Source organism: Asterias amurensis, chromosome 7, assembly GCF_032118995.1.
Source record: "Asterias amurensis chromosome 7, ASM3211899v1".
In the NCBI taxonomy this organism is placed as follows: Eukaryota; Metazoa; Echinodermata; class Asteroidea; order Forcipulatida; family Asteriidae; genus Asterias; species Asterias amurensis.
In genome coordinates, this window is record NC_092654.1 from 15,255,733 (window position 1) to 15,280,425 (window position 24,693).

General features: G+C 36.6%; 1 protein-coding gene across 4 annotated transcripts in view; it reads left to right on the forward strand.

Annotated features, from left to right (window-relative positions):
- LOC139939828 (oxysterol-binding protein-related protein 6-like) overlaps positions 1 to 24,440 on the forward strand; it is a 68,280-nt gene extending 43,840 nt beyond the window's left edge. For all 4 annotated transcript variants that reach the window (XM_071935967.1, XM_071935969.1, XM_071935968.1 and 1 more), the window contains 8 exons: positions 8,306 to 8,487; positions 9,323 to 9,535; positions 11,022 to 11,164; positions 12,426 to 12,561; positions 14,122 to 14,263; positions 15,841 to 15,967; positions 17,192 to 17,314; positions 17,975 to 24,440. In XM_071935967.1, coding sequence (XP_071792068.1) covers positions 8,306 to 8,487; positions 9,323 to 9,535; positions 11,022 to 11,164; positions 12,426 to 12,561; positions 14,122 to 14,263; positions 15,841 to 15,967; positions 17,192 to 17,314; positions 17,975 to 18,080 — 1,172 coding nt within the window. In that variant the 3' untranslated portion in view covers positions 18,081 to 24,440. The remainder of the gene's footprint in view (positions 1 to 8,305; positions 8,488 to 9,322; positions 9,536 to 11,021; positions 11,165 to 12,425; positions 12,562 to 14,121; positions 14,264 to 15,840; positions 15,968 to 17,191; positions 17,315 to 17,974) is intronic.
- Positions 24,441 to 24,693: the final 253 nt, after the last annotated feature.

Sequence of the window (24,693 nt, forward strand, 5' to 3'; positions counted from 1 at the left end):
TCGGTGGAATGGTCAATACTTGATTGTGACAGAAAGTTATTTTCAAAACTTATTTATAACCAATGATTTTTTTTTTCGTCACATATTATACTAATTGTTTTTTCACTGCAAATTTCTACAGACCAGATTTTATTAAGCTTTGAAGTATTAAAGGCAGTGGACACTATTGGTAATTACTCAAAATATTTGTTAGCATAAAACTTTACTTGGTAACAAGTAATGGGGAGAGGTTGATGGTATAAAACATTGTGAGAAACAGCACCCTCTGAAGTGCCATAGTTTTCGAGAAAGAAGTAATTTTCCACGAATTTGATTTTGAAACCTCAGATAGAACTTGAGGTCTCGAAATCAACCATCTAAACGCACACAACTTCGTGTGACAAGGGTGTTTTTTTCTTTCATTATTATCTCGCAAATTCGATGATCGATTGAGCTCAAATTTTCACAGGTTTATTATTTTATGCATACTACGTGTATGTCACAAAATATGTACAAAGGTCAACACATTGTAGGTCAATAAATATGATAACACACTTGATAGTGTTGCGTTGCTTGTAATTGACAAAACTCATGGGCAGGTTTTCACATTGACACATGTAAAAAGGGCAGTGTTTACTCATTTGGAAATAAATTCATGAGTTTTCAATCAATGAAAGTCTTGAGTCCCTCCTTGGAAATTTCAATTGGAAAAAGTCGCTCGTGCGTGTAGACTTTTTTTCTCACCTCGAGAATTGAATTGGATTATTACAAACTTGATTCTAGTTATATACATGTACTGTAGTCTGCAAAAAGAATATTTTTATACAAGTGATATCGTTTTAACTTGTGTGCGAGTGTCCCAGTTGTTTATTAAATAAGAATTGGATCATGTTTACCTCGAAAAAAAGAAAAAAAAAAAAAAAACCACCTTGATGTAAGACTAACTGTCTTGTATATTTAAAGACATACAGATAAAATTGTGTGGGTTGCCTGCATTGGTTTCTTCTCATTTCCCATTCATCCTGTTATTGGCGCTAATTGATGTCAAGGTAGACAAATGCGTCATGGTAATCAGAAACTACCAAAAAGGGAATTCTAAGGCGATTTTGTTTTCTTAACACCTTAAAAATAATAAAAATTAACAAATTGTTTTTTATATGGTTTTTTTATATAGTTAAAATAACATTTGTAAAAATATGAAGGTAAAACCATACAGAACGTCACAGATTATAGAGTTGGCTTATGAAACTAAAGATAAACAGATGTAAGCAGGTTTCGCGCTTGCCAAGCATTTTTCGCTCTCAGTTTTTGTCAACAGCCTATCGCATCCCTGCTTTGTGCACTTCAGTCAGTAATGATATTTGCACAATCTCATCTCACTCTCTTCAATTTTGGTCCATGTAGGGAATGAAATTGATTATGCTTCCAGCTATGCATCAATGAACACTTGACTATATTATGGTATTATGACAGGCAGGCTTCACTGTTTGTAGTGATTTGAGGTGATACGGTGGTCATGCTGGTTTGTAATGGATTTGTATTTTTACATAAATAATCGTGAGTGATTTGGCATTCATCATAGACAAAGTTGCCAAAGAAATAAGGCAAAAACAAAACTGGGTGGTCTGTCTAGTTTTGTAAAAGGAAAATGTTTTGGATAAACTTGGAATAGATTCACTAAATTTTCAGACAGCAGAGAAGAAAATTGTTCTGTGCTGTTTTGTAAGCAGTCGAACTGCAGCCACTGAGATAGGGATTGGATTTTAGTTGTGATGACTTTGAGTTGTGAAAAAAACTTTCATTTCTATTGAGTATTGAAGTATACTTAAACGCAGTGGACACTATTGGTAATTACTCAAGATAATTTTTGGCATAAAAACTTACTTGGTAAGGAGTAATGGGGAGAGGTTGATAGTATAAAACATTGTGAGAAACGGCTCCCTCTGAAGTAACGTAGTTTTCGAGAAAGAAGTAATTTTCTACGAATTTGATTTCGAAACCTCAGATTTAGAACTTTTTCAGGTTTCGAAATCAAGCATCAGAAAGCACACACCTTCATGTGATAAGGGTGTTAAAAAGGAACTTATATTTTGTCCTAAGAAAATGCAAGGATACACATTAATAAGCATGGATCAAACCTTGAGTTTGTTTAACATTATCATATTTCGAAAGGATCGTTGTACGTGTTCCTTAAGTGAATTCATACTTGTATCATGGGGGACGATTGACGCACTATGCTCTCTTAGATAAGATTTCTTAAAGGGCACTGGAGAACGTTTGGTAATTACTCAAAATATATATTTAGCTTGAAAACTTAATTGGAGAGCTGTTGATAGTATAAAACTTAGTGTGAAACGACCCCCCTCTGAAGTTGTTTTTGAGAAAGAGATAATTGCTCACTTTAATTTGAGAAGGTCTTTACTAAAAGATGAGTACATTTAGTTTGAACTGGAAACTAATGAGTTCACTCAAGGGGTTTCATGATATATTCAGAATCAAAATGAAAGAATCAAAAACATAAGAAAGACTTTACTATAACATGAACAAATTTAGTTGGAACTAGAAAACTAATGACATCACTCATGGGTTTCAGAATCAAAATAAATTAATTGATTTCATAACAACACTGAGTGCAAAGTGTTTGTACAGTCCTCCATTGATGTTGTTTCTCCTGACTGTTTTTCTTTTCTTCTTGAGAGCGGCGATGGAGATGGCCATGGGATAAATCAATTTAGTGCTTCTTGATTTGATTATAACAGCACAAACCACATATCACAGGTCAGTTGTGTCATTAGCACAAAATGTGAATCGTCATGTACAGTACGGTGGATGGAGAGATAAAGTGGAGGGAGAAACAGCTACACGGAGTTAGAATTGAACTCTGAGTTATGCACAATGCACAATGTATGATTCATGATGGTATGTAGCCTTGATTCAAGGCTGTTGGCGTAGTGTGTCCCGGCTCGTTGCGGCACGATTCGGCAACAACTACATGTACATATGCAGTGCATACACGAACAACGTATGGATACAGTGTGTGTACAGTACATTATACAGCGAAAACAGTAGAGCAAGGTCGCGAGTACGGTCGTGTTTTTCAACCTCGTACGCGTGGTAATGTACACCATACAGATGGTACATGTACACGTGTACATACGCTGTACACGTATTATATGCATGCTTTGTGTTATGTAAGGGGTGCGCTGGCAGAATTCAGTGGGGACTCGGATTATGCCGGTTGCGGCCAGCTAGAGCGCCTTGATCAAGGCTAGATGGTTTGCAACTTTTCATCGATCAGCAGAATTCCTCTTTTGTATATTCTCATTTGTGCAATTGAAAAAACACTGTACAAAACCATTGGTATTTTGTAATTTCCTCATTTTTTGGTGAAGTTACAGTTGCACGTCTGAATTAATGATTTGATTAGTGAACTGAGTTCTTTAGATTCTTAAATACTTGTTTTAAGTTTAAGTGCAAAAAACAAAAACAACAACTTGATCTGCACCAACGCCCTGTTATTTAATTAAGAAGAAAAACCCAAATACAATTTAGAGCTTTCAACGGCAACTGAAGTCACGTGGGATGGAATTCATCTATCTCTTGCATAAATAAACATCATCGATTAGTAGTGACGTCATTTAAGCAGGGTTCCTAGTGTAGAGGTCAAAAGAAGGTTGGTCATTGGCCCATCTTATGCGCTGCGTGTACGTAGCTGTGCATTTCCATTGTTTGGCCACTGATTTACGCCTAGAATGAGAGCATGATGACGTCAATGCATAAGGTCCATTGATTTTACTATTAGTGTCCGCAGCCATGTTAGCATATTTTGCAGACTCTGTACATGTATGCTAGTGATTTTTTTGGACAGAGCTCGGGAAAGTTCTGAGTATACATAGCAAACACACATCGGTGGATATGGGTAAACCCAAAATATATATATTTGTTATCCCTATGCAAATTTTCATCTACACTGTATGTACAATGTATATATGAAACATTTCATGTACAGATGCAAGACTACACTGCTAAAAATGATATTCTTGAAACGAGAAAAACATCTTATTTTGAGAATATATTTCTTGTGTCACTCCCTAGACTAGGGAGTGAAACAAGAAATATATTCTCAAAATATGTTTTTCTTATTTCAAGAATACAATTTTTGAGAATATATACACGCAGTACAGTAGTCCTATGTAATTTGCCGCTGTAAACAAAAACCACAAATCCATTTGAGGAATAGGAATGAGGCGAATGGTCAGAATCTTGAGATGTTAAACAAGCCACCTTCCCTAGAAACCTCTCCCTCCTACGCAGTCTTCCTATAATCAATGGGTTTAGTTGATGATACGTAACGGAGGAAAGTGATTTATCGAGGTCTGGAGTTGATGTCAAGTATTGCTTACCGCACAACATGATTAGCTGATTAAAAAACGTGGGTTTTATCCTGGTATCATGGGGGGCGTCTTGTACGCTGTGCTCGCAAGGTTAAATTTGGCGTCATTATTGTTTATTGTTTCCCACTATTTTTGTTGGTGGTTGTTTTACTTGTCTCTTTTCAAAGATTTCCTACATGATTCAATATATTGTTATGTTTTTGTGTCTGTTTTGAATTGAACACATGGCTAACATTCCTGGCTTTTTGAAATTGTCTGTTCCATTTCCTTTTTCTATTCAAATTAAACAAACTTCTTGTGTACGTCTTAATTTTTCTTAATTGTCAATCAAAAAGGGAGGCACCAACCTCAAGGATTTTGATAATCTAGAAACACTTCTGACGTTGACAGCGTGCGTCAAAATGGCAATACTTTGACGTCATGTGTGGGAGCACTGGGAGTTTGCTTTGTCATACCTCTATGCTGCAACAAAGCGGCTATACAAATTGGAGCTCCCACTTCATGATGTACATGTAGCATGAGTTATGACGTTACAGAGCTTTTCTTGAATATTTCTGACAAGCACTGGATAAGGGTATTCATCAAAATGCTTATTTTTACACAACTAAAAACTAATTATACTCATGTGAACTCAATTTCCTTATTGATTGAAAAACATTTTAAATGAACTCAGCAAAGATCACGACTTGCTGTTTTTTTTCAAGTAGGTCTTTTTAAGATTTCAAAATAATTGTGTTAATGAAACTAAATTGAGTTTTAAAGAAACAAAATTTAACTGAACTGGAAATAATAATAAATAATAACAACAGTGGCTGCTTATATAATACATGCAGCGCTCAAATCCATCACTCAGTGACGCTCTTTGCTCCAACATTAGACCCCTGGTCACATGGCTATTTATTTTACCGCTCTCTTGTGATACAGCTTGTGTTGCCAAATATGTAGCACACCAAACTAACATTCTGAAAATTTAAGTTCTTTTAATTTAATCGTCAACAACATTTTTGTCCCTCTATCAATCTTGAGTTCCGTGTTTGGGAAGTTTAGTTCTTAGCGTTAATAGTTCTTAGCGTTAATAGTACATGTAAAAGCAGCACACACTAGTAGTACAGGTCTTAGGGTATGTGCATGTACACTTTATACATCAAATACGTAACAGGGTTGTCTATAAATAAAATTTACAAATAACTAGTTCTTAGAGCATTTTATTAATTGGTTTATTGTTAAAAACACATTGCAGCCAAAGGCTGAATTACATGCAATTTACAAAGAAGAAAAATACTATATTAAAACTCAGGCAGTCTGAGACAAAATTTTACAAGAGCATGGATGCGCTTTACATTACCCCCCCCCAAAAAAAAAAAGTGATGCTACATGCTACCGATAGGATAGCTTTTATGTATTCTACATACATTGTGTACATTGGTAATATCATCTGCTGTGGCGTGTATAATAAGCTTAGAGTATTACTACAAACTGGAACACTGTACATGTACTTCCCTCAACACCACCCAATTCTTGTCACTAGAATAATTTTTCAGTCTGGATTTGCAAATCAGTTTGTGAAAACCTTATTTTGCCAGTGGGCTTAAAGTAACGACTCTCTATACTCTGTAATTGCTGTATAGTCCATCTGAATCATGGATCTATCCGTGGCCTGGGTTGTTAATTTCCTGCCATTTGTTTGCTTGGATCCTGTTTGCCTCGGCGCATAATTAACAAGTCCTACTACGCCAAGGATGGTTTTTGTCCCCGGTGACTCTCGTCTCCAAGCAGTGCTGTTATAACTGTTGCTCGTTCTTCTTGATTGAATTCTTGCGACAGTGATTCTGACAGCTTGAGAGCAATTTTAATAGAGCTGCTTAAACACAACAACTAGACTAAGCATAACAAAAATACGCTTACCAGGATAAGGTTACCAGCCAAACTACCATGTCAAAAATACAATTTGTGACTGGTATCCTGCTCATTTCTGCTTAGCAGAACATTTTCAAGCAATGTTCTCTGGTGAAGCAGCTCTATGAAATTGGCCCCTGGTGTCTCCTTCTCATACAGTTTTTATCCAGAAGAAAACAAATATTTACAGTGATGCTGCAGAGTTCTGTTATTTTTGGATATGAAGTGTTTTATGTAAAGACTATGTCTAGTCTTGAATATCTTCCAATTGATTTTTCATTTATTGTTTTTTTGTATGAATGGAACTGGCTGTTGCTAATTGCTTACCAACCAAAGGGACCTACAGATAGTATAAAGGCAAACAAATTTTTCGACCCCAGCAGAGTCTTTCTCAAAGGTTTAAAAAAAAAAAATTGATGTACATTTTGTACATGCACACTTTTCCACAATGCATGTCAATCTTTGCCTGTCAGTACATTCATACGTGCAATGTACAGACATATGGTGTGTTGTACTAATTAATGTGACATAACAGGTACAGGTATTGTGTTTGTAGTGGAACTCACAGTATACAATGTCAAATTTACATAAGTACAATACATGTATGTTCCCTTAATATATAAGCCTTAATGCAATGCGTTAGTCTCTAATTAATTTGGTTTGAGTTTCCGGCTAGGGTTGTCAAATTTAGTGAAAAACATCAGGCTTCACTGGTAGGATGCATGGTTCAGCCCTTGAAGTAAGCCACGGCGCCCACAGCAATTGCCTTGGTGCCTTGTGCAATTGCTGGCTGGCTGTGGTGCCCTGAAAATTTTAAATACAAATTTACAATTTCCCCTTATAAAATTGCCCCATTGTCAATTCAAGAACGAAATTCCAAATAAGATAAAGACAAGAAACATTTTTTGTGAGCTTCCGTAATTTTTTTCTTCTTCACATCGAGTTAAAGGAACATTATAGAATTTGTTTTGCTAGCAAAAAAAGTTGCTGGCAGTGTAAGCACTTTATGTTATCCACCATATACATAAACTGACAAACCTGTAGAAGTTCGAGATCGATCGGCCATCTGGGTCACGAGAGAATAGTGAAACACCGATTTCAAATTTTCCGCTGCATCGATGCCAAAACAAAAATGAACGCTCACTGAGCGATAAACTCCAAATGCGAAATTAGATGATTTATTTGTTATCAAATATGAAATTTCAGACAGAAATATTTCAAGGGATTTTTTCTACTATCATCGTGATTAGAACGTGTTAGTTTTATGTAAATCTGTGATCTTCACGATTTTTGCTTCTTACCAATTCTGTAACGTTCCTTTAAGACTTCAATGTGGTTTGACGCCTACACTGATGTGTATTAAGCACTGTACACTCCCGAGTTTTGTGAAAACAAAATTCACAAGTAAATCACTTTGGTGTGATTCGAACCCACAACCTTTGCATTGCTAGAGCAGATGTCTTACCACTAGACCATCGACATTAGTCCGGTGGCTAAAGGCAGTTCAAAACCCATTTGTCATCAGTGGGTACCGCACTGATTTAATAGATGCTATTTTGTGCATCAGGGATACAGAAGATAACACGTTTTTACCCTGACATGTCCACCTAGATGCTTAGTTTGAATCCTATTAAAGGGACTTTGGTAATTGTCAAAGACCTGTCTTCTCACTTGGTGTATCCCAGCATAAGCATAAAATAACAAGCCTTTGAAAATTTGAGCTAAATTGGTCATCGAAGTTGCGAGAAAATGAACACCCTTGTTGAACAAATATGTGTGCTTTCAGATAGGAATACAAGACTTCTCGCTAGAAGTCTTTTATTATTTCAGTGAGAAATTACCTCTTTTTCAAAATCAATGCTACTTCAGAGAGAGCCGTTTCTCACAGTGTTTTATACTATAAACAGCTCCCCAGTGGTCGTTACCAAGTGAGTGTTTAAATTAATATTTGTTTTGAGTAATTACCAAACGTGTACCTTCCCTTTAATAAATAAATTGATAATTGATTTTTTTTCTTCTTTTCTGTTTGTCTGCAGTGGAGGAAGACGATTCTGAAGGGTTAAAGAAGTCACAGACCGGACGTAGAACTCAACTACCAGCACCTCAGCCAGACACCAGCGGACTCAGTCTCTGGAACATTCTCAAGAAGAACATTGGCAAAGATCTGTCTAAGATTGCTATGCCAGTCGCACTCAACGAGCCACTCAGCATGCTTCAGGTTGGTTCAGTTTTCAGCTTTAAACCCTTTAGAGACCATAGCGGCCAGAAGTGGCCTGAACTAAAATGGCCGAAGCAGCCGCAAACGGTCGCAAGGTTTGAGCTACTTCCATTCACATAACCAGGTCAAAGTAACGGTCATATCCAGATATTATATTTTCCAATGTAGAATGTTATCATAGTATCCCAATTTAAAAAAAAAAAAACAGTTTATTTGTGTTATTTTTGTTGACATTTTTGCTGACAAAATTTGATTTTAAAAAGGTTTTCTCATTCAGTGGTATCACAGTCCTTTACTAAATTGGATTAGTATGGGCACATGAAGGAGAACATTTTGTTATTTTCTATTATATTTTCCTGTAAATGAAACCATGGATGCCTCATTAGTGAACTTAATCACTGTAGCTCCTAAGCCTGAGGACACCTGTAAACAAGCTTGCTTCGTGAAGTAGAAACACTGGGGTCAACATCTAAACGATGGTAGCGTTAAGAAGCACTGTGGTGCGAATTTGGCTTTTCATTCGATTTCTCACCATGCACTTGCCTATTACAGTTTGTTGGCTTGACCAGAAATCCTGCATTGTGTAACAAATATGTTGTTTCTCTTTGCAAAAATAACAGCATGATGTTACACCTTCACTAAATTGTGATTTCAGAAAAGGAAAAAAAAAATTGTCCTCGTAGAAGATCAGCAGTGTATTAAAAACAAATTTCAAGGGTAGGTATCATTTCTACCATTAAACATGTTAGAAAGTTTTTGTTTCTTGTGTAGTGGAAATATTAATATGAGAGCATTCTTGATAACTAACTTGTTTGGTCCTGTTTATTCTTACCAGGTGTTAGCTGAAGAGTTGGAGTACAGCGAACTTTTGGACAAGGCTGCCGAGACGGACGATCCTTATAAGAGGATGGTCTATGTGGCATCATTCGCCGTCTCCAGCTACGCCTCGACGTACTACCGTGCTGGTACTAAACCATTCAATCCATTACTTGGAGAAACTTATGAATGTGTTAGGGAGGATAAAGGCTTTCGCTTCATGGCCGAACAGGTGGGTCTGTTCAATCATCATCATCATCATCTTCTCTTCTCGTTTGGCTCTAATAAGAGCATTGAGAATATTTATCCAGATCCAGAAAACCATTCCATTTAACTGCGCATCAGGGTCGATCTCATAAAGCTGCTTAAGCAGAAAATATTTTGCTCCACAAAATTTTTGCTTAGCAGAAATGAGCAGGATACCAGTCACAAGTTGTACATGTGACATGATAGTTTGGCTGGTAACCTTATTGCGGTAAGCAAATTTTTGTTGTGCTAAGCTTGTGCAGCTCTATGAAATTGTGGAACAAACTCCCTGACTCAATGAGAATGTTCATACTTTGATAACTTTTCTTTTTGTGATGAGCACCTTCTTGAGCACCCCTTCGGTGGATATGTTTTTGCGATTTTATGAATGTCTTTCTAAATTTTTATAGCCACTTTTTTGAGTTGCTGTTTTTGTACTGATGTAAATGGTTTAACTCATCTCCCGCTCTCTTTTTTGTGTTGCTGGTTGATTGTACTTTTTAGTAGCTTTTGCTTTATACTGTTTCTATCAAATTCTATATTCAATCACAGTTTATTTTGTGTTATCGTTGCATTGCCATGTTATGTATTCTATATTTGATGTTTTTTCATTTCTGTGCATTTGTATTTTATGTATTTTTCTATTTATCTATATATGTTTGTCAATATTATTCTTGTATGTAAACAAAATCTTAATTTAGCCTCTGGCTGCGATGACATTTTTATCAATAAACTAATTTAATTTCAATTATCATTAAAGGAACATTACAGAATTGGTTTTGCTAACAAAACAGTTGCTGGCAGTGTAAGCACTTTATGTAATCTACCATATACATTAACTGACAAACCTGTAGAAGTTTAAGATCGATGGGTCACGAGAAAATAGTGAAAAACTAATTACACATTTTGCATGACATCGATGCAAAAAAAAAAAAAAAAAAAATGCTCACTGAGCGATAAACTCCAAACGCGAAATTAGACTATTTACTTCTCATCAAATTATGACATTTAAGACAGAAATATTTCAAGGGATGTTTTCTACAATCATCATTATTAAACCATGTGAGTTTGATGTAAATCTGTGATCTTCACGATTTTGTTTTCTTACTAATTCTATTCCTTTAATGTTATTATTGAAAAATGCCCTATATAGAACTAGGGGCCTTTCTCAAACCTCTGTTTGGGCTTCGGCTCAGGCTTAGTCTCCACATACGCAGTAGAAACATAGCTTGGCCTTTATCCTGCATTTTTGGAGCAATGGTATTGCAAACGATGGTTTGAACATCAGCGGATGGAGCCTTGAGCCTAAGCCGGAGACCAAGCCGAGGTTTGAGAAAGTCCCCATGTATTATTATTATTATTATAAATTATTATTATTATTATTAGTACTGCCAGATACTAAGCATTGTCTCGATTCTGCATTTTATGTTTTGTAATAATAATCCTGATGTACTGTAAATCCTTGTCTTCAGGTCTCTCATCATCCCCCAGTCTCAGCGTGCCATTGCGAGAGCAAGAATTTCATCTACACCCAGGATGCTCGTATCAAAACTAAATTCTGGGGCAAATCTATGGAGATTATCCCAGCTGGGAATGTCAACATCAAAATCCCAAGGTAACTGAACAAAATAACGTCTCATAGTATTCGTAACTACCCCGGGTAGTATAGGCAGTTCTATTGGTCACTGACTGTTTTAAAGCCATTGGACACTTTCGGAACAGGAAAAAAAAAAATAAAAAAAATAACTTACAGGGTTTACAGAAGGTAACGTTGAAAGACTTCTCTAGAAATATTATTCCATGAAATTATTTACTTTTTGAGAAAACATTAAAACAATTATCAATTCTCAATATCGAGAATTACGGATTTATTTTAAAAACATGTCAGGACACGGCGAAACGTGCTGAAACAAGGGTGGGTTTTCACGTTATTTTCTTTCGACTCTGATGACCGATTGAGCCTAAATTTTCACAGGTTTGTTATTTTATATACAAGTTGTGATACACAAAGTGTGGGCCTTTGGACAATACTGTCTACCGAAAGTGTCCAATGGCTTTAAAGGGCAGGTAAACGTTTGGTAATAGCTCTTAAAATTAACTTTTGGGGAAATATGTAATGCCTTTTCAACAATTTTGCAGGTAAAGTTAGTGTATTTGTAGGTAATCAATAAATTCATGAGTCTGTAAATAACAGAAAAATACAAACTTAACAAATATTGGTCAAGAATCTGAAGATTGGTTTAAGAATATTCTCAGTCACAATGGGCTGGTTAAAGGTACATGTGAAACGATAAACCTTTTAAGATATAGTGTTAATAATATCCTTAGTATTTGGCACCCTTTCTTTGCATTGCAGCCATGATTCAGTGCACATTTATTCTTTGCTCCGCTTTATGTTTATTACACCATTAAAGGCAGTGGACACAATTGGTAATTACTCAAAACAATTGTGAGCATAAAAACTTACTTGGTAACGAGCGATGCAGAGCGGTTGAGAGTATAAAACATTGTGAGAAACGGCTCCCTCTGAAGTAACAGAGCTTTTGAGAAAGAGGTAATTTCTCAGTCACTCAAATAATAAAAGACTTTGAGCCTGAAGTCTTATTAGGCATCTGAAAGCACACAGATTAGTGCAAAAAGCGGTGTTTTTTTTCTTTCATTATTCTCTTGCAACTTTGATGACCAACCGAGTCCAAATTTTCACAGATTTGTTATTTGATGCATATGTTGGGAAACACAAAGTGAGAATACTGGTCTTTGACAATTGCCAAAGGTTTCCAGTGCCTGTAAGTACATTGTAGCAACCCACTAGGGTGTTACTGATATGTAGAATTGAATTGCCTAACAACCAGATTAATTTGGCCGTCCTCCTTTAGGTACAACGATCACTACAAGTACAACAAGGTGACCAGTTGTGTACATAATATACTGAGTGGAGAGAGATGGCTCGACCACTATGGGGAAAGTTTAATAACTAATGGACGTATTGTCTGCAAGCTGACATTCACTAAGGTAGGCAAGGTAGAATTGTTTGCCCATGGCAGTATGGTTTGGCTGCCAGGGCCAAATTTCATAGAGCTGCTAAGCACAAAGATTTGCTTAGCATAAATTTCTTTCTTGATAAAAAAAAAGGGATTACCAACCAAATTTCCATTTGTTGCATATTGCTTTTTACTGGTATTATACATGTAGCTGGTGTTTGCTTATCCTGAAATCATGTTAAAATTTGTTTTGTAATCCGGTTTTTATCAATGCAAAAGTTTCATGCTAAGCAAATTTTTGTGCTTAGCAGCTCTATGAAATAAGGGCCCAGGCATTCAGCCATGGCTTGAATCAGTTAAACTCTTTAGAGACTATTCATGTCTGTAAAATCATCATCATTGGCCCATACGTGACAATTATTGTTGAGTTTTTTGGTGCAATTGTTACTTGTAAAAATTTGGTTTTGTTTTAGAAACATAGATACTTTGTGAACAACTCGTGAGAAAATGTCAATTTTGGTTGTACTTTGACCTCTTGGGTTGAGTGGAAGTATGTCAGATCTTGCAAGCCATTTGTGAGCACACCTGGCATATTGGTACAAGCTGTTCACGGTCGCTATGGTCTCGAAAGGGTTACGGTCATCTACTTGCATGATTTGTGTTTGGATTGATAAGGAGTGTTTGTAAATAACCTACAGAGACCTTTTTTGGATTAGATCTCACTGGAATTTAGTTCTTTGATTATTGACTTATGTGTTAAACAACTATTTATAATAAAGTCACTCATTTACATGCACATTTTGTGACAGGTATGATAGGGGTGTGCTGTGTGTTTGAATTATGAGACCCATTTTAAAGCAGCAGTGCAATCTGCAGCCAACTTTACCAGGAACAACACTGGGGCAAAACCCTTCTCTTAATGATAAGTCCATTACACATTTTATACAACACACAATCATGACCAAAACTTTTTCAAGACAAAGCAACAATACATATCAGGACTTGAACCCACTCTATGCTGAACAGAACCTAAGTCCAATGCGCTAGTCTGCTTGACCACGAAACGCCACAAGCAATTTCTTTACTGGATTGTGAACTGACTGCACTGATACGCCTCTCTTAATATTTATGCTTGACGTCATAATTCTTACCCAAAATAGGGTGCACGTTCGCCATCACTTGCAGTGGCTGCGCCCATCGCCTCGTTTTGGATTAGTATTGTGACGTACCTCATGCATAAATATTAAGAGAGGCGTACTGGGTTCAGTCTCTGTCACTTTACAATGTGTTATGCTGCCTAATATTATTAAGCAAACGACCCGACATTTCGACCCTAGCAATGTTTTTTTTAAATGTTTTAATTTTTTTTTTTAAGCAACCGAGCAAGACTCTGCCTGGGTCAAAATGTCAGGCCATTAACTATTCTTTTTTTCATACCATGGGTCCTTTTGGTTGGTTAGCAGATGCAACTTCAAATATTTCATTTCATTTTATTGACCAGCAAACATGAAAAATCACACACAAAATTTGCAAACCAGACATCAGATACATTGTATAACATGAGATACAAAATTCTTCTATTCCTAACCAGGCGAGTTACTGGAGTAATCGAAGGCATGAAGTGCATGGTGTGATCACAGAAGATGGACAAGTTATTCATGAGCTGTTTGGGAAATGGAACGAGGGTATCTACTGTGGGAGATCTGCCTCTGCTAAATGCATATGGCGTACAGGTGAGATGGCGTTCTTTGACACTAACATAACATAGGGGTGGACTCTTGTTGACAAAAAGTGATCTGTTTCGGAAATAATTACTCATTATCTGCAAGAATGAAAACATAGTGACAGGTCTGTAGGAATGAAGAATTCTGCTTTACTTAAGTTAAAGGGTAATCACTCTAAGAATTACATGTAATGGCTAAAAAACTTTTGGTTAGAAGCCAAATACTACAGAAGCTTTGATAGTATACAGCATTTCTAGAAACATTTCACTTTGAAGTAATGTGGTTGTGTGAAAAGATATCAGTTTATATTCCCCAAAATTTGAATCTGAGAAGGGTTAATGTCGTAAGAAAAGGGACCATCTTTTAAAATGAAATGTTCACACGTTAGTTTTATTGTGTAGAATCAAATAGTAAAGAAGCAAGTAGAGTTTCTTGTGTTCTAGTTCCACTGGGATCTGATGTAACCAAGTTACCACAGTGAATGATTGGCAAATCCCTCTCCAACCTAATATAATGATTAACTTCACTGCCTCTCTGTAGAGGTTCACTAACCCAGATGTGTACAACTTAAAACCCTCTTGAAATGAATTCCAATCACCTTGATGTCACCGCTAATGCTCTTAATGCAATCCGTGGATACCTTGTGATACTCGGTACTGATTAAACTCTCATATGTGTGGACTGTTGTGGGTAGTGTGTAGGATGGAACTACATTATGCAAGGATGTTGCTAATGTAATGGTTCCATTAATTGTCCTCATTCTATCGGCACTGTTCCCACAAATTGACATAAATGTGCTCCACACTTAAATTTTCTGTAATTGGAGAAAATCACAGTTGGAGTAATTTTTTTTGCTGTTTCAGAGATGACTTTCTACTTTTTGTTTGTTCTTTAAATGCAAAGTATGCATTTAAAAAAAAATTAAAACTGCTCATTTGTTTTATTTAATTAAATGGATACATACATGTACATCTGTATGTGTGTCCATGCAGGAGAGTATAACGCTTTTAAGATTCTAACTTTCGAGCATAAAAACGGACACATTTATAAGTGACATGTTTCTCAAAATGCTTTACACTTCCAAAAGATGCTGTAAGCTTTTAACCAACAGTTGTTATTGCCAAGTACTCAAGAGTCATTACCAATCATATACCTTCAGTTAAAGACACTGGACACTATTGGTAATTGTCAAAGACTGGTCTTCACAGTTGGTGTATCTCAACATATGCATAAAATAACAAACCTGTGAAAATTTGAGCTCAATCGGTCGTCGAAGTTGCGAGATATTAATGAAAGAAAAGAAAAAAAACCTTGTCGCACCATGGTCACACGAAGTTGTGTGCTTTCAGATGCTTGATTTCGAGACCTCAAATTCTAAATCTGAGGTCTCGAAATGTGGAAAATTACTTCTTTCTCAAAAACTACGCCACTTCAGAGGGAGCTGTTTCTCACAATGTTTTATATTATCAACCTCTCCCCATTACTTGTAATCAAGAAATGTTTTATGATAATAATTATTTTGAGCAATTACCAATAGTGTCCACTGCCTTTAACAATTGTTTGGTTTTTGTTTTGTGATCTTGCAGGATCTATGCCAGAGAATCATCGCATGTACTATGGATTCACTCGGTTTGCCATAGAGTTGAACGAGTTAGATCCAAATACCAAGCATCTCTTACCTCCTACGGACGGACGACTCAGACCAGATCAAAGGTACGACACACCGTGGTTACATTTCCTGATTCACTGTTTACATGTTCAATGATTTAGCTAGTTTGTTGGTGAACAATCCACCCTGGTTGGCATGGACAGCCGATTGTGAGCAAATGGAACGAGCTTCTTGCTGGTTTACGAGAGTCGATCTCGTTGCCTGTCTTCAAAAGCCTCCTCAAGACATTTCTGTTCCTAAACCACTCCTTGTTTGTTTGTTTTTCTTTTTGTCCTAGTCTCATGTAAACGCTCTGTTCTCCGTAGAGCGCTATATAAATGATTCTTATTATTATTGTTATTAAAATATTTAATGTTTTAGCAGATAGCATTTTGATACAAGCCGCTTGCAGCCACTATGATCTCTATAAAGGTTAATAAATGGTCAGTCACTGATTTAACAAATTAATATAGTAAATATTGATTATTAGAATCCATTAATCTGATTGGTTTAAAATGGAGTCATGGAAATAGCTGGGCCCCCTTTTTCCATCAAGATGACGTCATAGTTAACTATGCCTGGGGCATAGTCAATCGAAATCGACTGTGCCCGCCCTGAAAATGACATTCGCAATTATGTCGCTTATGTGTACAGCATGTATGACTCACGTTCTGTGTCATGGTAGTCAGGGTTTGTTGGTTAGAAGAATCTTTATTCGGTATACAAAAGAAATATTGACTGCTTAAAAAGGGGGATTCCCTTCTAGTCATGGTTTTGACGTCACCTTGGGCTTATAATTTCAACTGTGCCCCTCATAGCAGTCATTATTTCTATATTATATACCTCATGTATAGAATACTCTAATCTGATTAGTTAAAAATGGAGTCATGGAAATAACTACGCCCCCTTTTTCTATCAAGATGACGTCGTAGTGACTATGGCCGCCTTGAAAATAACGCAACTATGATATGTAAAATTTACGACTAGTATCCCGTGTCACGGCTCAACCTTTTTTCGCAGATGACCTTTCACCGTATTCAGTGTTGTAGATTAGAAGAATCTTTATTCGGTATATAAAATAAATATTGACTGCTTAATAATCGGGGAACAGTTAAATTTATAGGCCCTCGGTGATGTCAAAACCATGGCTATGCCCGAAGCGAATGTTTTAACATCACCTTGGGCCTATTATTTCAACTTTGCCCCTCATAGCAGTCAATATTTCTATACTATACACTATTTGTACATTAGTACTTATTGATTATAAAATGATGTCTGTTTCCATGTAGAAAACTTGAGGATGGTGATGTGATGGGGGCGGAACGTGAGAAACAGAGACTGGAAAGTTTACAAAGAGAGCGAAGGAAATGGAGGGAAGAACAAGGCAACAGCTATGAGCCCAGATTCTTCAGGTAAGTTTTCCTTTTACTTATCAATTCTGGTTTTGAAGGCAAGAACTCTCAGGAAAAAAACTTAATCACTGTACTAGCCAAGAACCCAATGGAGAGAGAAGACAAGGAAGGAAGTTTTAGTTGTATATGTATATGTGGGAGGAAAACCCAGGAGAATTATTTTAGGGAAAACCCACACAGTCAGGTAGGGACTGAAAACCCAATTGTCATATTACTGCCGGGGTCACTATAGTGCCTCGGCGGAATTTGAACTGGGTCCTTGAAGGCGATGAAAGATACCACTACAACAACCGGACAGCCCAAAGTTTATAAGAGTGTTGTGGAGGCCTTTCTGAAGACTGGGCTTGAGTCCACTCTGAAGCCCCTTCACTCAACGGGAGAAAAATCAACATTCCTGGCAGAATGTTCTCAATGTTTGTGAAATATTACAAAATGAGCTTCTCGTGAAAGGACAGAATTCTTTTTACGTGTTCACACACTCCTTGGGAAACGCTAAAGTTTTTGCATTTGTATTAGAGAAACTGTTCCAAAGTTAATATAAATGAATAAAGCCATCAGTATGTATTCTGACTGTCTGTGAGTCCTGTGACAATGATTGTAGATGCTCATTTTGTATCAACTGCTGACAAGTGTTTATCTTTTTCCCTCCTCTATCCTCAGACTCGCCAAGGAGAATGGCAAAGAAGTGTGTGTTTTTAAGGGTGACTACTGGGATTTGAGACGAGACCCTGGATTTAAGCACTTAACATGTACAGAGCTCTGGTAGAAAGTCGTCTATTATTCTAGAATCCATTCAGAACAAAACCCTTTATAAATAACGACTGCAGAGCTCTAGTAGCAAGTCTAATGTTCCTTTGATGGAATACATTTCTTCAGGAATATCTTAAAGCAGAGCACTGGTGGCAAGTCTACTGTATGTAGCGTACATTTGGTCGACTACTGACCAGCAGTGACGCACTCACTCTAACGACTCGTTTGGAAGCCTAGTCAACCATCGGTACCACGGTAGTGTCACTGGTACCCCTTTAGGTGTTACACATGTAAGCATGGAACATGCTATTGGGACCACTGAAGAAACCATGGTCCTTATTTAGGCTGGTTCCAAATGGTCGACCACAGTAGTCAACCAATGGTCGACCAGCCTGTGTTTGAGTCAAAACAGTCAAATTTTAGTTGACCATTGTGCACACTCGAACTTGAGCGTTTTACTTTAAGATGCAAGTCCTTCATGTTGGAAACCGACTTCATCCTCAGGAATGAGACCTGAGAAAGCTCTGGGAGCACGTCTTGGTGATAACTCTAGTAGAGTTCTCGTGGAGTGACTACTTCAGTAAATGTTTTTTTGTTTGTATGGGATGTGGTGCCAGTTTCTAGGAGGTGTTTTAAACTGTGTGTAGATTGAGAAGGACAGCCTATCATCAATCCATGGTCTTATAATCCTCGGTTCTTATATAGCGCTTTATCATCACACCCCTAGGGGGCGTATCAAAGTGCTCATTTTTTTTCCTGCAAGGTATGTGGGGCTACGTATAGACTGTACTGAATATGACGTCACCGTTCAAATATCAGCCCTACAAGATGGCATGTGCGAACGTGTGCGTGTGTGTGTGCGTGCTTACGCGTAGAACTCAAACCGGGAACGCTGCGTGCTGCGTGTTTCTTTGATACACGTGTTTAGACGCCATACAGTTTGACCTACAAGATGGCGACTTTTATAGCAGCAAAGGGGTTATTCAATACGATCTATTGAAGTATGAGACCTATTCCTTTATAGCACAAATTATTTATTACCCCTGAAGCCCAATGACACTTTGTGTGCTACTAAGAACATATTGAATACATCACACTCGGGGAAAACCTGCTGTTGTTGAAGTATGGGTTTGTGGGGTGTTTATGACCATTATTAACGATGACATTTTCTATGAAGTAATTTCAAACTGAGAGTGTTTTAAAGGTTCAATTCTCCGTAATTGATGAATTGTATTATCCGTGGTTGCAAAGTGTACCTTCTCATCTCCAAGTTTGCTTTTTTGTGATCCTACCATGTAAGCCTGTGCGACGAGTGTCAAAGTGGCAACTATTTGAAGCGCAACTAGTCGAGTAGTAAATTTCACTAGACGCCCAGGCCTACTACCATGGTCTTCTACAAAGCTAATGCATGTATTGTAATATAATGTGAAATAAATATAATATCCATACAGTTGTGGTGCCCGAGGTAAAACAAAACTAAAAAAGGTTAAATGTTCATCTGTCCAAAACTTAATAACCCGTGGTTGTATTTAAAATTAACTCATTATATGCAAATAGTGTGTAATTCCAGGGGAACAAAATAATTGCATTTCATTTTATATGTTTATAACATATAGGTGTATAGAACTCCAAATTTTTATTGTTGAAAGATTGTTTTCAATGTTGTATATGAAAAAGTATACGATATAGTATATACAAAATGAAAGTATTCATGTTGTGTTACTATAGAAATATGATTTATCTTAATTGTTCTATTGTTAGAATTTTTGCTAAACTGTTAAAGTGAAGGTGTTTTAATATTGTTTATATGTCATTTATTCAAACCCAATTGATAATCAAAATAAAAGCTCCTATAACAGTTTGATGAAAGAATATTGCAAGTGCATTGCACATCGTAAGCTAAAATGCTGTAAACAAAATAAATAAAAAGACATTTAAGGTCAATGATCATTGATCAACTAATTGGCCAATTCAGGCCTGATACTTCATGAAGGCAATGAAGGCGATTGCCTCCACGCCCCTTGGTCATTACCATGGTGCCCTGGAAATGCTTGGATAGAAATTTGTAGTTTCCTCATAGGGTGCCCTTTGACGAGGAGAAAGTGCCTTTGTGCCCTTAGCTCTTTCAAAAATTAAGCATACAGGGCTGCCAGTTCAACCAAAACAGTGGTTTATCACGACCGCGAAAAGTGCACCCCTAGAAGTCTGATCAGTATGCTGGGTGCCATTCAGGGGTAACCCACAATCACTCGAGAGTTACAACAGGAAGACTATGGTGTCTAGTGATAATTGTTAGATTACAGACCAGCCGTCGATTTCACCAAACTCTTCCTAACTTAGGATTAATCTCAGGACTTGGGACGGGTTCAGTTCCGTATCCAAATACGTAGGACGAATTGAACCCATCTTAGACTCGAGTTAGGATTAATCCTAGCGTTTCGTGAAATCGGCCGCAGCTTAATTCTATATTATGTAAATATACACCCAAACCAGTATTGAACCATGTGTTCTTGTTAAGTTAGTACATAGAGGGAAAAAATTGTTATATTTTTTCTCCCTCCATGGTTAGTAGTAGGACTTGAAATGAGCGACCGGTGTGTTCATGTTGAAAGAAGCAAATTTAAAACAATTTAGCAAGTAATTTTACCCTGTATTATTCTCCACAATAAAAGTATTCTAAATGTTACAGCCACTCTGAGATTATGATTGACCACATCATCGGGTTTTTTCCGCATCTGCGGATTGTTAAAGACACTGGACACTAATGGTAATTGTCAAAGACCAGTCTTCTCACTTGGTGTATCTCAACATATGCACAAAATAACAAACCTGTGAAAATTTGAGCTCAATTGGTCATCGAAGTTGCCAGATGATAATGAAAGAAAAGACACCCTTGTCACACGAAGTTGTGTGCTTTCAGATGCTAGATTCCGAGACCTCAAAATCTAGTTCTGAGGTCTCCAAATCAAATTCGTCAAAAAATTTCTTCTTTCTCGAAAACTATGTTACTTCAGGGGGAGCCGTTTATCACAGCATTTTATACTATCAACAGCTCCACATTACTCGTTACCAAGTAAGGTTTTATGCTAGTAATTATTTTGAGTAATTACCAATAGTGTCCACTGCCTTTAAAATGGAAGAGACCGAATCTAACTAATCTAACAGTGTGTGTTCGGTTGTGAAGCTTTGTACACTTCTCTCGCCCAAATATTTATATGTATAAAATTTTAAAACATTTGTGTGATGAAATGCTATATAGGTTTTACATGTTGTTATAGCACCATCCAGTGACATGTCGTTTAACTTTGAAGCTTTCTTCAATCCAAAGCAGAGACATTAATAACCAATTTAAGAGTATTGAATTTTGATTACCATAAATTACTTCTAAACATTTACATGTAATATGAAGTAATATTACTGATTTCTGATGGTTATTTCCTTGGTGAGATGACGTCATGTCTTTATGCAAGAACAACCAATGATGAAAGAAGTACCAAAAAACAGACAACTCCAAATAATTATTTTAACTGCCATTTAATTTGCTTCTCTTAGTTTATTTTGGTGCAGGGACAGACATCTGTACAAATTATTGCATAATGACTAAATTGATAATGTTGATTAGAGATAACATTCTAGATTATAGATTCTTCACAGATGTTCTGTGCATCATCTGTTCTCATTTCTTCACAGCCAAACGTCTTATCTTCTGAATTGACAAGCCAAGTAGAACGTCTTAAAATGAATCCTGCTGAAAATACATTCCATACTCTTCTCACAGGAGTCTTAATTTGTAAAAAGTTGTATCTTCCAAAGTCAACATCTATTGTGAATAGTGATCAAATTTGTAACATTGTCTTAGCTGTTGGTTGGCAGGTCTGTTGATGCAGTTGAACTATTGGCGGTACAGCTACCGGCTACGGCTGTTGCTAAGGGTGTTGCTAAGGATGTGTCGCACTTCAACACATGATGACGCGGAAACCTAGCCGTAGCTGTAGCCGCCAATTCGGACATGACCTAAGGCTCTTTGTAACCCCAAATACTGCTTTCAAATGTGAATGTTGTTAATGATCTGTAGATGTCTAACTATTTACCCCATAAAAAAAACCTAAGATGAGTGTTGTTAGCGTCCGGTACACTGACTCAAGTCATTGGCAAGTGCTTGTTTAGATGACATGTTTCCTGACTATACATGTACTACTTATTGTTGTTTCTATGACACATTATAGGCATCTATAAATTTTCACTGGTAATACTAGGTTCTTATATTAAGTGCTTTATCAAACCCCTATGGCATATCTAAGTGCTCAGTTTTGATGTGCAAGGTATGCAGAGGTATGTTTTTGAAGTATAAGACCTATTTTCTTTACAGCACCCATGTAATGGTATACAAGGTGCTGTGGCGCAATATGCTGCGTATCAGTCCAGAAACACCGAACCCCACACTCTGATGATCAGAAATACCAAAGCTTAGAGTTCAGTGTTCTAATGTTACTGTTTGGCTTGGGTATATCTCTATGTATTACAGGGATGAGAACATTTCTCAGGCTTTTCTCAGAAAATTTCTCAGGCTTTTATCTGACTTGTGGTGTGTTTTGTGGAGAAACCAGCCCCCCCCCCCCCCACACTATAAAGAAATCCTGCTCTTTGATAGGATACTGTTCCTTAAAGCACTTTGAAATCTGAACTCCAGGGTTTACCAAAAAGGAGGAAATGCCATCATTTCAACATACCTCAGAAGAACTCTCACCTCTGGGCTGGATTTCGCAAAGAGTTGAGGCTAGTCTTTTCTCGAGTAACTGGTCCTAACTTAGGACTAACCTTAATTTTTTAATATCTTCTAAGACTAGTCCTAACTCTTTGTGAAATCGACCCCTGGTATTACACTCGCACCAAACAACGCACTCATACAGTGCCTATCTTTCCTCAAAAGGGCTAATTATTTTCTCAGGTATGCAACTTTTCAGCTGATTTCCTCTTTTTCTTTTAAAACCATAGAAAACTGAAAACACTGTTCAAATGTTAAGTGTGATCGGCCATTTCCTCTTTATATTTTTGCAATTAGAAAGGTGCATGTCTGTTTTCCTTATTGCTATTAAGCTTGCTTCATGTTGTGGTGTGAATGCATCATTTAACCAGGGCAAAAAGATATTATATTATTTCAAATATGTATATCTCATAAATATTCTTCCCTTTTGTCTGATATTTTACTTGTCTCTATTTACTTGTTAAGGTGACATGATGTAATGTTTAATTTTATTCTTTAGAAACAGTAATTATCAGGTGCAATTTTGTAGTATAATATACTCTTCATGCGAACTTCCTATAGAAATTATATTATGTTTTAATTTATAAAAAAAGCTGCTGATAAAATGCTGATGATCAGCAAAAAAGGAAAACAAAATAAATGTACCTAATTAAAGGCACTGGTTGGACACTATTGGTAATTAGTCAAAATAATTGTTAGAATAAAAACTTACATAGTAATGAGCAATTAAGAGCTGTTGATGAGAAATGGCTCCCTCTGAAGTAACAAGGTTTTTGAGAGAAGGGTAATTTCTCACTCAAATAATAAAAGACTTAAACCCTGAATCCTCTTGTTATGCATTTGAAAGCACACAAAGTTGTGCAACAAGGGTGTTCTTTTTCTTCCGTTAATCTCTTGCAACTTCAATGACTAATTGAGCACAAATTTTCACTTGTTATTTTATGCATATATATGTTGAGATACACCAAGTGAGAATACTGGTCTTTGACAATTACCAAAGGTGTCCAGTGTCTTTAAATAAAGCTGAAAGGATAACAGATTGCTCATCAGGTTGTTAATGCTAAGCAAAAAAAAGAAACCGGTTACTAGTCACAACCAATGAATTTCATTGGTGCTTTGCTAGTATTCTGCTTAGTAGCATTCATGCTTAGTAGCATTTCATGAATCTGGGCCCAATTCTATGGAGCTGCTTAAAGCAGAAAAATATTGCTTAACATTTTTCTGCTGAGCAAAACTAAGAACGATACCAGTTACAGGTCGCAGATGTAAAATGGCATTTTAGCCGGTAAGGCTTGGCATTTTCCCATAATATACACAAGTTGTTTTCCTGTGCATTTATTTCACATACTTCAAAAATGGAATCAGATTCTTACGAAATTTACAAATTTTTCGTTTCAAATTTTCTTCCATCTTGATGTCTCTAGTGCTTCTGTTTAATGCACAATACCAATGATGTAGTTTTAACTAAGTATTTACTTTCACAAAATATTATAATAGTGTACATGACATCTTACTGGACATAATAATATGACAGTTAACAGACAGCAGTTTGGTTTATTATTAAGTGGACGCTGTTTTCAAGTAAAGAAATAAATAAACTGTTGCTATTTTTGACTGTCTACAGCAGTAATATTTCTTTCACTTGTGCCAATCTTTAGAAACTGTGATACTTTTCAAATTTGGCTCTACAATTTAAAAAACACAAATGGGGATCATTTAGTCAAACATAATTTAAAAAAAAAACCACAAGGGGAAGGCTAACATTTTAATCAAATTTAATCAACCCCTTATACCCCTTGTTTTTTTCCCTGAATTTTTCGACCAAATTTGATGAAAATCCTGGAATAACCCCTTCAAGTGTTTT